General features: G+C 54.7%; 2 protein-coding genes across 2 annotated transcripts; both read left to right on the plus strand.

The window, feature by feature from the left end:
* Positions 1-521: 521 nt before the first annotated feature.
* Positions 522-5,180, plus strand: MFIFM68171_04692 (uncharacterized protein; the record flags this gene model as incomplete). The annotated part of the gene is made up of 1 exon (XM_071060112.1): positions 522-5,180. The coding sequence occupies one exon, from the start codon at positions 522-524 to the stop codon at positions 5,178-5,180; it is 4,659 nt and encodes a 1,552-aa protein (XP_070916213.1).
* Positions 5,181-9,818: 4,638 nt separating this feature from the next.
* MFIFM68171_04693 (uncharacterized protein) lies at positions 9,819-12,349 on the plus strand (the record flags this gene model as incomplete). Its single annotated transcript, XM_071060113.1, has 4 exons — positions 9,819-10,183; positions 10,241-10,516; positions 10,578-11,627; positions 11,728-12,349. The coding sequence occupies 4 exons, from the start codon at positions 9,819-9,821 to the stop codon at positions 12,347-12,349; spliced, it is 2,313 nt and encodes a 770-aa protein (XP_070916214.1).
* Between the last annotated feature and the right edge of the window lie 433 nt (positions 12,350-12,782).

Genomic DNA, 12,782 nt, shown 5'->3' on the forward strand with positions numbered 1-12,782 from the left:
TTGTATTAATTTCTATTTCAGGACGGTGCGTTACACTAGCAGCATTTAATCAAGTTCCAAACGTAAGAAAGCAAGTTTTCTGGAAAATAACAGTGGGCCCTGTGCTCAACACATCCTTCGCTCCCAATCAGATCTGCTGCCAGTGCCGCGCCCTCACAGTTCCTCGACAATCTTCCCAAATTTATCGCAGAATACATCGCAGTCCACGGCCTTGTCATTCTGTAGGTGCTGAAACATGTTATGTCATTATGAGGTTGCGGAATGCTCGCCAACTCCTTCTAGGAGGCGCTTCTTCTGCAATGCCTATACTTAGGTTAAACTACAGGGTATCTTAAAAAGTAATAAGAGCCGCAAGGGCGCCACCCAATGTCAGAGTTCTTGTCAGGCCATGTTTTTCTGACTTGACATGATTGCCACGTCTAAATACCGGCAGTCAACGATCCTCGCATTGACTACGGATACAATTCATTCCGTACGCAACAGGCACTGACGTTCAGCGGCATGCCACACACGCTGCGCTGATGGCGTTTTACAAGAGACCCGAGCAAGACGTATTGGGCGAACTGCCCGGATATTCGTTTGCCGGAAACGGGGTACGGACGGCCACCGGAAACTTCGTGTGGCATGAGAGGGACATCCCTATGTCGGACCACTCCCTTTCCTGGAGCAGGATCTACAACTCTCGTAAGACAGCACCCAGTGCACTCGGGCCCGGATGGACCCACGCGCTCAATGCGAGCGTCTCACCCGGTAGTGACAACCGGTATCACTTCAATGACAGCAATGGCCGGGTCCTCACCTTTGTCAGACGCGAAGACGGCTCGTTCGCACGCCCACAAGACATCGATGCTGACCTGCTACCTGCGGAGAACGGTGCCCTGGAGCTTCGTTTTTTCGACGGCGATGTATGGATCTTCGATGGATCTGGAAAGCTACGGAGCAAGCATGTCGGGTGCTGCACCGCTACTTTGGTGTACGAGGATCACCTTCTGGTGCGGGTCGACAATTCCACAGGGCAATGGTTGGCCCTGGAATATGATGGCCATGGCCTCCTGACCCAAGCCAAGAGCAATGACGGTCGAACTGTGTTCTACAATTATGACGGAGGCGTGCTGCGACAGGCCACGGTCCCCGGAGGCGCCTCGACAACATATGGGTACGATTCAGAGGCCCGAATCATACGTATCGTTGATGCGGACGGTGTCATAGCCGTTGCCAATGGCTACGATGAGCATGGTAGAGTTGCCCGGCAGGCACTTCCGGGATCGGGCGCACTCCAGTTCTCTTATTCCATCGACGAGGGTATCACCACGGCTACTCACGAACCTTCTGATGCCGCCAACGCCTACAGGCACAACGCCGACTATCGCACCGTCTGGATGAGGGACGCCATGGGCAACGAGACTATCGTGGAGTATGGGCCGGATGGGCGTCTGACCAAGGCAGAGCTCGCAGGTCAATGGTCCCTCGAGAACACCTATGCCGACGGCAGTCTTGTTTCTTCAGCCTTCGGTGGGGCAACGACGATGTATGAATATGACCGGCATCGCCGCCTCGTCAAGCTTCATGAGCCGGCCAATGGGGTGACGACCTTTGCGTACGATGGCAACAACCGTCTTCCTTCGGCCGTGACCAATCCGGGTGGGTCAGTCACACGGTTCGACATCAATGACGGTCTGATCACATCTCATACGGGACCAGACGGCAACACCGTCCGGTACGGCTACAATGGGCGTCGAAATCTGACCGAACGCATTGATGCCAATGGCCAGCGAATCACATATGAGTACGACGCTGCGGGACGTCGAACAGAGACCAAAGCGCCGACAGGCGACGTCATGGCCATCACCTATGATGATGCTGGACGCCCTGTTTCGGTAACGGATCCCGGCGGCTCCACGGTTACCAACGAGTATTCCGCTACAGGTAGGCTTATTTCACACACGGACGCCGAGGGGGCCGTCACACACTTCGAGTATGACTCTTCGGGTCGTCTGGTCGGCCGGACCGATAGGGAGGGGCTCGTCACCAAGTTTGACTATGACGAATCCGGCAACCTCTCAACGGTGGTTCGACCAGACGGCGTCAAGAGCATTGCCCAGTTCGATGCCATCGGCAGGATCTCGCAGATAGAGGAGCAAGGCTCTGGCGTAACCAAGTTTGAATATGATGCGGCCGGCAACCGGACGGCTCTCCATGGGCCCAGTGGAACGACAACCATGGAGTTTGACGCCCGCGGAAATCAAACGTCTATCACCACACCTGACGGTGCTACTACTACCTTCCAGTACGATGCCGCTGATCGACTCATTAAGCATATTGACCCGGACGGCGCGCATTGGGGGGTAACCTTTGACAGCGCGACCGGCACTACCACCTACACCAACCCGGACGGGAGTACCGGTAAGGAGGTTGAAGACCCTTCGGGTAGGGTTACCGCATCAATCGATGCTCTAGGGCGCAGGACCACATACCATTACGACAAGGCCGGAAATCTTGAAACGATTGTTGACCCAGAGGGTGGGCGCACCCGATTCGTCCACGACGGCCGCGGCCGGGTCATTGCCCAGACCACACCGGCTGGGCTGACGACCAGATACCGGTATGAAAAAGGGCGGCTAGTCGCCGTCGTTGACCCGCGGGGTTGGGTGACAAGGTTTGCTTATGACCGCAACGGACGGCGTACGCAGCTTACCACGCCTTCAGGGGCAACCACTTTGTATAAGTACAACAAACGTGGCGCGTTGGTAGAAGTCACGGACCCCAGAGGCGGCGTAACTGCATACACCTATGACCAAAATGGCAATCTCTCCAAGGTAGTGGATTCCAAAGGTGCCGCTAGCGTCTACGAGCACGACGAAGCCGGGCGACGCATTGCAACTACCGACCCCTTGGGCCGGACTACACGCCGCAATTTTAATGAAGATGGTCGACTGGCATCCATCCACAACCCCGCGGGAGACGTGATCGAGTTCGCGTACGACAAGGCCGGACGGCTGATACGGAGATGGACTAACAAGGGCGAGGAAGTAAGCTACGCCTACGACGAAGCAGGCCAGCGAATCAGCATGACGGACGCCGACGGCACCACACGCTACACCTACGACGCGGCTGGGAGGCTTACTTCAGCCACGTGGCCGACCGGTGATAAGTATATGTGGGAATACGATGCGGCAGGCCAGTTGCGTAGGCTGACTTATCCGGGGGGTACGTCGGCAGAGTATCAATACAATCTCAAAGGGCAGATGATCCAGATGGTCGACTCCCAAGCCGGCGAGGCTGTCTACGTGGTCGACCTAGATGGCCGGTTAATCACAGAGCAGCTTCCGGGGGGCTGGGCTCGACGGTACGGTTACGACGGCGGATTGCTCGAGACCTTCAAAGAGCTGCGCTCAGGCGTCATCGCGAGCCACGTCACACTGACGCGAGACAGCGAGGGTCGTATTACTAGGCTTGAAGACGGCAATTCTACACACCTGTTCACCTACGATAAGGCAGGGCAGCTTGTGGAAACGAGATGGTCAGGGCCCGAGGGGAGAAAGACCGAGACTGACTTTGGGTACGACGCCGCCGGCAACCGGACCATGTCGGTGACGGATGGCGCGGCCACGAGCTATTTATACGACGTAGCTGACCAACTATCTGCAATCGAGTCGCGAGGCCGGCGCATTGTATACACGTACGACGGTGCCGGGCGACTGATAAGAGCAGACGACGGAGATATCAAGCACGACATCGCCTACGACGGCTTCAGCCAACCGACCAGCACCGCCACCAGCCGCGGCTCGGAGATCGAGCGAGTCGAGACGCATTACAATGGCGATGGGTACATGGTACACTGGAGGGGACAAACGGGCGACGAGTCCTCCCCAGGCATCGACATGCGCTACCAGTGGACCGTCGGCGACGGGCTGCCGCAGATCCTCCGGCAGCAGGTAAACGGAGCTAACCAAAGTCCCAACCTGGCGGACGCTCGGTTCACGTATGCATACGGCCGTACGTTCGTCAATGCCGAGTACGACTCGATGAACTTTTCCCGCGACGCGCACGGGTCCGCCGCCGCCACGCCGTCGACGATGCCATGGGTAATCGACCATGCCTACGACAGCTTCGGCGTACCCCTCTCCTCTTCTAATCCTCACGATCCCCTGCCGGGCCCTCATCGGACCGTCCAGATACCCCGGTTCGGGTACCGTGGCGAGCTAACCCTGGGCACCGGCCCGACAACTCTCAATCTCCGCGCCCGCCACTACGCGCCCGCCCTTGGCCGCTTCACGACGCGCGACCCCGTCTCGCAGCTCGGCCAAGGGACGCTCCACAACCACCCTTACGCCTATGCCCACAACGATCCCCTTAACCGCGTCGACCCAGCCGGCACCTCGCCTATCCTCGCCCAACCCGCCCTGACCAGCCTCCTCCTCCACGCCACCACCACCTCCCTCGCCTGCACGGGGCGGTGCCTCCACCCGCCCAACACGATCCGCTCACACCTCAAGTGCTTCCAGGATACGGCCTGCCTCAAGACGCGCGGCTACTTCTCCAAGCGGGCGCTCGACGCTGACCGGGACGCGCTCGCGTCGCTGTGGCACCGACGCCGGCGCGAGCGGGTGGGCCACGCACTGACGCTGTACGAGCTCAACGGGCGGCGGCAGAGCGTGCTGCGGGGGATCGGCGAGGGTTTCTGGATGGGGCGGGCGGTGGACGAGAATGTGGACTGGGAGGTGGGCACGCGCGGCCGCATGCTAGACCCGCTGTTCCGGATCGACGCGCTGACCGATGAGCGGGACATGCTCGAGGTGAAGCTGTGGTCGGGCGGGGCGTACTGGGAGGTCGAGCAGCAGCTGGATCGGTACCTCCGGGTTGGGTCCATGTTGGGTCTGCAGTTGATAAAGAGTAAGGAGTTGGAGGATTGGGCGGATTCGGTTGATGTGAATACGGGCATTTTGAGGTGGCCGTGGAGTGGGGAGATTGTATATGTTTGGGGAATGGGAAACTCGGAGGGACATATTTACGTTGCTTCGGACGAGGATGATCGGTTGTCGGATGACATGAAAGCGCTGGGGGACCAGGCAAGGGGTGAGCGCGAGCTGAACAAGCAGATGAGGGACACGACGTTCTCGTTGTTGCCGTTCCGTGTTCCTGTTGGTAGACTGTTACCCCTGATCGGAGTGGGCGCTTAGCGGAAAAGCTGGCGGAGTGTCCAGTACGGTACGGGGTGTCGGTTTCTTCTTGAAGTCACGGCAAACCGAAACAGCAGCTTAACTTCGTGATCACAGCCTAAGTCCCCGGGGGGGGGGAAGGGGGGGGGGGGGGGGGGGGGGGGTTGGTTATGTTTAATGATGGAGCAGTGTCTTGAGGTGAGTGTTCCTCGTTGGTTCTTCTAGAGGATAATGCGACTAGCCGAGTTGACGAAGTGCATTGCTAATTCTGTTCCGTAACAAGGAGGATTTTGTTTGACTGAGGAAGCAACGTTCTCCTCCTTCCTTTTGCTTCTTCGCGCTCTGTCTTGTATTGAGAAATGATCTAACTACTCTCGTATTTGAGTTTCTACCTCTAGCTCTTGCGATTAGCCCAGATCTAACGTAACATTTTTACATGTTTTGGGGCTGTTGTGTCATTAATTTAGCATCTAACCTAACCGTCTTACGTAGCTAAGCAGATAATTATAGGTAACTGGATAACTCGTTAGATTTACCAACGGTTATAAGATTACAGTACGCAGCGTAGAGAGGTCTTATAAGCGCTAGATCGCTGTAGGCGCTTAGCGATATAGCTAATTATTATTATTATTATTATTCCTACACCGTTTACCCAAGAAGGGGTGTACCAGAGCTGTAATAGGCTCGTAGCAATGTGTTATAGTTGGTGCTACCTCTGCTACCAGAATCTTTGAGTGAAGAAAAGAAAAGAAGGGAAGAGAAAGATACGAGACCAGCGTTCTTCCCTTATCAGAGGAAGCGACATAGTCCAGGCACATACTACATACAAAGTGGGAATAGCATTGTCCAGAGGTCCACACATAGCCGAGGGTCACCGAGGCCCTCAACGGGTATAGCCCGTTACACTTACGAGTTGAGGGTCTAAGCATCTAAGACTTGCTTTGCCATCGTTTGTGTTGGATACAAAAGTGGTGTGGAATAAGGCTATAAGGCATCAAGTCTTAGCCAAGTGGATAAAATCACATCTACCTTATGGGTAGAGTTTCCCCAACAACAACAAGCAGCGGAACACAATATAATCCACTCTTTTCTAGCTGAATACACGCTGTGTCTGACATTTAATATCTACTTTTTCACTAGTTACAACTAAAGAAGCTTGGGAAATGAGTGTATAATCAGATGTAAAAGAGTCAAATATATAGTATATTGAAATGGCGCAGAAACACACATCTACACCCACATACCCACCAAAAACAAGGGGGAGGGCAAAGACGGCCAAATGCCTGACAGACAAGATAGACAAGACAGGCCAGGCGACACCACCACAAATCGGGTCCCTGCAGCCTAAACAAGGTCAAAACAACATGTGCAGATAGAGCTCCCTCTGATCAGAGGGAGATCGCTTTGCACGCAAGGAGAGCTCATCAATTGAGCTTGCAACAAGTGTGAAGAAAAGTACTGAATTGATTGTCCTGTCTAAGGAGCAATGGCCAGGACGGCCCTACTTATGGTGCGAAAGAAAAATGGGCCCACGGCAAGTTCCAGCCCCCGGGGCACCATCCTAGCAACTGTGTCCCTCTGTTCAGAGGGACCCTGCCCTCCGGGGACTGTTTTCCCCAACTCAATATCGAGCCCTTTATCGTCATTCTCGTCTAGTCTTAGCTCGAGATGGCTAACCTTGATATCGACTTCCGAGGTAAAACATAGACGTACCTACCTAAGATACTACAAATAGGTTTATACATTTAGTCCAAGCAACTATAGGCGGGATCTATATTCGCCCTCGTAGCTATTATCTTCTCTAACGAAGACCTTGCTAACATAATATATAAGTTAGAGCAGCTGCAGCTCTCTAAAGCTTACCGGATATACGAAAAGCTATTCCATAAGTCTAGAATTTTACCTTTCCCCTAGACGACTACGAAGTATTACATCGAACTCGTAGACAGCATATAGCCGCCCTAGGGGCCGATTTACCTACTAGGGGTAACAGAGCTTGAGACCCTATACAAATAGCTTAGATCCGCTATAGAGAAGAGCTGGATACAACTCTCAACAAGCCCTATAAGCGCGCCTATCCTATTTGTTCTAAAGAAGGGAGGTAAATTATACTGAAATGGAGCGGAAAACACACATCCACTCTATCAACAAAACGACAAGATAACAAAACAAGGGGAGGGACAACGACTGAGAAACCCGATAACAAACCAGGATTCCCAGCAACGCGGCTTGGACCAAAGTAGCAACTAAGCCAGGCAGGACTCCCTCTGATCAGAGGGAGGCCGCAAAGACAGCTCCCAATGGAGCAAGCAAATCGAAAGAAAGAATTGGTTGAACTGTTGATCTTGATTGTCCTTGACTGTCGAGGGCCGACAGTCAGGACAGTCTTAAATACAGAAAAAAAGTGGGTTCTCAGTCCGATCACCTGATCCAGCCCGGAGGGCCGGGAACCGGATACCCCGGACCTACACCGCCGGACCCGAAGTCCCAGAGTTGTCTTAGAGTGCTATCCGGCCAGTGCACTATCCCCCACTTCAATGGGTCATTCGCTGATAATGTACGTTATGCTATACTGTAGATATAAGGGATTATCAGATAAAATATAAGTTTAGTATTCTACAACTAACAATCGTAGAGCTCCTTACCTTTTAGGTATTTAGTATAGTTAGTAGTTTACAACAATTAAGAGTCTCAATGCTTCTTTAGTACTAGCTGATTAAAAGGTCGTAGGTTCGATTCCGCATAGAGCAGATCTGCTACCCAGCGAGAAAGCGCTAAAACCTTACATAAGCTCGAGACGAGGTGCGGGTAAACGGAGTTGGTGGTCTTCAGGAGGCAAAAGGTCTCCAGCCCTAAACCCTCAGGATGTCTTTAGAGCTGAGGGAGTATGTCAGATAAATGTCTTTAGAGCTGAGGGGGTATGTCAGATAAAATACAGGTTTAGCATTCTACGACCAACAATCGTGGAGCTCCTCACCTTTTGGGTGTTTGGTGTAGTTGGTAGTTTGCGATAGGGACATATCTCGGCTCCCTAACCTCTCAGGGTATAACATGGCCTGGCCGGCCTCTGCCTCATTATCCTGCATGTTCTCTTGTCTTATTAGCTTGACTTCGTAGCGCGTTTGGTACAATCCCTATTGGAATGCTGTTCGGTACGGCTCAAAACAAAAAAATTAATAATTAAATACATACTGGTAACAACTGGTGTCGGCCAACCGATGAAAGATGGAGGCCTTGTTCTCAACCTCTAGGCGTGTGGGGGGAAAGAGTTGGTAGTCAGTCCGCGATCCGTTGAAGACCCCGTGTCATTTTGGAAAAAAAAAAAAAAAAAAAAAAAAAAAGCCAACCGAGCGAGCAATGAGGTTTGCCGACGTGGCCAAAGCTACCCTTCCTTGCGACAGCTACGTCATGGGATGCCTTGTTTCGCCTCGAAGTCGCCAATGCGCGTCGCGGACAAAGCACTGTTAGTTTGAGTTGATTGGGCCTAAGAACCCCATTCAAAACAACTGATTCGGTCTCAGGTTCCCCTCTTTCCAACTCCTCCCCATCGCCTACGGCTGCCGCATCCCCAAGGCACCTGAGGCATCGTACTTGGGCCCCAGGGCGTGTCCAGTATCTTTGTCATGGTGCCTGACCTTCCATCGAGGCTCCTCAGTCGTCACCATGATACCATGATTACTTTGACCCTCGGCCCCGTCCCTGCCGGGAGCAAGTTGAGCCGTTCAGCATTGTGTCGTATCGGTGGGGGCAGCTCACACTACCGTAATTACGACCGTGGAATCTACGGGGTCGCGTGGGGAGTGACTGAAGCTGTGAGAGGCCCTCGCACGAGGGGTGCTGAATGCACGGTTTAGAATCTAGAGAGCACTGGAACTTGGCCTGTGCCGCGTGCCTCTTCAGGTAGCCCAGCACGCGGGGACGATAGCTTGAAACACAGAGTCATCATGAATGTACGGGGGGTAACAAAACACCCAATACAATGCCAACACGTTACAACACGGAGCTTCTGCGGGGTGGGTCTCGGTCAGGCTTCGTTGTGCTGTTTTACAACAGCCTGCGACTGCTCAATAAAACTCGCAAATCTAGTATTCAAGTTTTCCACTGGCTATTGCTCGGTTCTGCCTGCAGCTCAGCCCTTGGAGGTGGGCAGGAATGATTGGTAAAACGGTTTCGCAGTCGAGATGCATGAGTTAGTGCCCGGGGCCAGGCCATAGTCAAGCTGAGCAGCTTCCCTTTGTCCCTTCTAATGGAACGCATGAGATGCAAGATGCAAGGCGGCAGACGCACCAATTTTCTTGCGCTCGCGAGGTGCCATTGCCAATGGCCTTGGTCGATGGTTGTTTATGCTTCGCGCAAACGAGTCTGAATGGTTTTGACGTTCGAGCTGACTAGACAGGGAGCACCCTCCACCTCCAGCTAGCTCCTTCGGGGCTCCATCTAGGCAGCCGACACTCAGGTGTGTTTATTTGGTTGTGTGGAAGGCCTACCCCTGAACTTGAGGATATTAACTAGCGAAGAAATTCCCCCGGCGCCAACGGACCCTCAGACGGGAACTAGCTTCGTCAAAGAACGTAGACATTGAACTAAAGCCCATCGCTCACCCCTGAGCTTCAGTGCTTCGATTGTCTTTCCTTTCTCTCAATTTGTTTCATCTCTGCCATGGCGACCGACATTCCCACTCGGCTCCTGGGGCTCGTCAATGACGAGTATTTTGTTTTCGACACCCAGGACCCTTCCTACCGCGACAAGGTCAAGAGCTTCGACATTGTGTCGTACCGATGGGGCCGTCCAGTATCCAAATATGACTGCAAAATCAGGGGCGTCGACTGGCATGTGACAATTCCCGGGGCAAAGCTCGACGACATCCAGAACCTGATGAAAAGCGAGAGGATCAGATACATGTGGGCCGACTGCGTATGCATCAAGGCCGGTGACGAGGCGGACACGGCGAAGGAGATTGCAAACATGTACGCCTACTACCAAAAGGCGGAGCGGTGCCATATTCTGGTGGACGTGGAGCAGGCGTGACAACCCCGAGAGATTGTCGACGGCTTGGCACTCGTCGACCACGTTGTCGCGAGCGTGGCCGGCGCGACAATCGTGCTCGATTCGAAGGCGCTGACGCTCGACCTGAGTACGAGGTTGGCGAACTGGGCTGACGATAAGAAGACGCCATGGGCGTTTCCCCTGGGCAGGTCGACGGTCGCATCTGCAGCCATCGATGCCGGCCTACTCAATTGCTACGCGACGTGCATCGACCGCATCACGTCCCTGTTCGAGAACGAGTATTTCAGCCGGGTGTGGACCTTTCAGGAGCTTCTCCTCGGCAAGCAGATCTGCATGTGGGGGGTCAGCGAGTCCGAAGCGTCGAGCATCGGCGGCCTCGAGGACTGGATGGACCTGGGCGACCGACGCCAGGGACAAGGCTGAGAAGCTGCAGCGCTGGATAGAGACCTCGCGCGTGCATAAGACAGACGCCATCAACGCCGTCCTAGCCGTCATCCGCGCGCACCAGCGCTACCTCATCAGCCTGCAGGCGCGGGTCCGAGGCATTCGCAACGCGCGCACCGACATCATCACGGGCGGACCGTCTTGGTGGGTGGACAACCCCGGGGGCGTGAGCAACATCTTCTCGGCCGTCTCCATCATGCCACGGGAGTGCACGGATCAGAAGGACGTCTTCCGGGGGCTTCTCGGCATCTTCAACGGGATTTTTGACGCGGGGGAAATCGAGACGTACATGCAGGGGGATATGAACCGCATGACGTTTGAGTTCTTTCGACGGCTGTCTAAGCGCACAGGATACGCGTGGACTCGGCTGGTGCTAAGCGGTAAGAGGCAGACGCAGCCGGGGTGGGACTGGATCCCGGTCGTGGCCGAGAACGGCAGGCCGACGACTGACTGCTTCGCCGGGGTCGCCAACCTCGGGGCATTGGACAACAGAGGAGCCAAGACGCTCGTCGTTTCGAACGCTACCACCGTCGCCTGGGTGTCCCCTCGACCGTACGTGGACGTCACGGTGCGGCGCATCGCTGAGAGGGATGGGGACTATGGGAGTAGGGGCAGCGGCTTCCGTTTCTCCTTTCGGGGCTGCAACTACGGGAAGTCGGGCAAGTCCCCGGGCGGCAGCAGTGGCACTGGTACTAAGGAACCTGAGAGATGCCAAGATGTGACAGCAGACGAGACGGGCCGGTTCCTAGTCCGCTGCGGAACGATCCTCGGGCACCTCCTGGATCCCGGGCACGACATCGGCGAATACCGCAGAAGGCTGTTTGGCGGTCTCGGGCCGGTCTGGAAGCCGACCGATGCCAACGCGAAGCCAATCGACTGGGTCGACCGGTGTGTCAGCGGCACCTACCTGGCAACCGCCAGCCACTTCCGCGTTCACAACGAATCCGCCCACTACAGGATGGCGGCGATCACTAAATGCCAGTCGCGCCTGTACAACAACACTGCAGAGAAGCTCGAGTGTGTGATGCGCTGTGAATTGCGGCTGCGAAGTGATAGCTCCATTCCACATGCTGTTCGAGGCCATCGCGGCAGTCCGAGGGAGCTCCCTCGGCGCCAGGTCGGCAACCAGCGACGACAACGGCAGAATTACCTTGACCGACCGGCTCGGCCTGGTCCAGGTGGAAGAGACGGAAAAGGGAAAAGAGCATAGGTTCCGCTTGATCGCGCTCCAGGGCAGCGCTGACGCCTACAGCAAACATGCGGGCCTATGCAGGAGTACCCCACTGGGTAGGCCGGTCGACGAGAAGACGATTGTGTGGCCTAAGGGGAGGGCCTTGGTGGACGGGAACTTCAGCCACAGGCTCACGGCCACGTTGTTGAGACGTTATGGCTTCGTCGAGACAGGCGGCGCCGGGAAGCTACTTCTGTGTAGGAGTCACCCACTTGCCCACTACCGAGTCATGGGGATTTGCATCGACGAGGCGATTTCTGACGGAAGAAAGGACAATACCGATGTTACCATAGATGCACTGGGCCACTCGTCAGCCTGGCCTGGCATTACTGACATCCTAAGAGCCATGGTGGAAAGCTTCTTTGAGTGGGCCCAGCCGGTGTGGCTGGAGGGGCTTCGCATTGCTGGCGAACTAGCCAGCAAGATGAGAGTCGTCTATGAGCGTATACGTCCTTCTGTCGTCAAGGCCTTCCGGGGTATTAAAATTTGGCTACGGCCACGAGGATAGACGAAGCGGGACCCCGAAGGCGAGAGTGCCGCGAGTGAAGGGTGAAATATCGCGAGCTTGTTCATACATATTTGTTTGAGAGCGTCCCCTTAGGAAAGGTAATTATTCTGGCAAGATCAGAGAACTGCAGAGAGAGTTCACACAGGCAATACAATCACGCAGTTGCAACCCCATCAATTCCACCAATTCCAGTTTGCCATGTTTCTCATAGCTACAAGTCCTCACACTTATAAAAGGGACGTTGCCTCAGGGTTTAGTGGGACTCGGCGACTTTATCCGGTTTGTTAGCACTTAGGAAGCCGCACGTCCACAATATAGCACTGTTATTCGCTGGCATTCGATGCACTCTCCCTTAGAGCAAATTGTAATACGAACCCATTACAACAGCCCTGTGCAAGTGATATTCGATAGACCTGTTAAGGTACGCTAAGTA

Source organism: Madurella fahalii (assembly GCF_045866475.1).
Source record: "Madurella fahalii IFM 68171 DNA, scaffold_2, whole genome shotgun sequence".
NCBI lineage: Eukaryota > Fungi > Ascomycota > Sordariomycetes > Sordariales > Madurella > Madurella fahalii.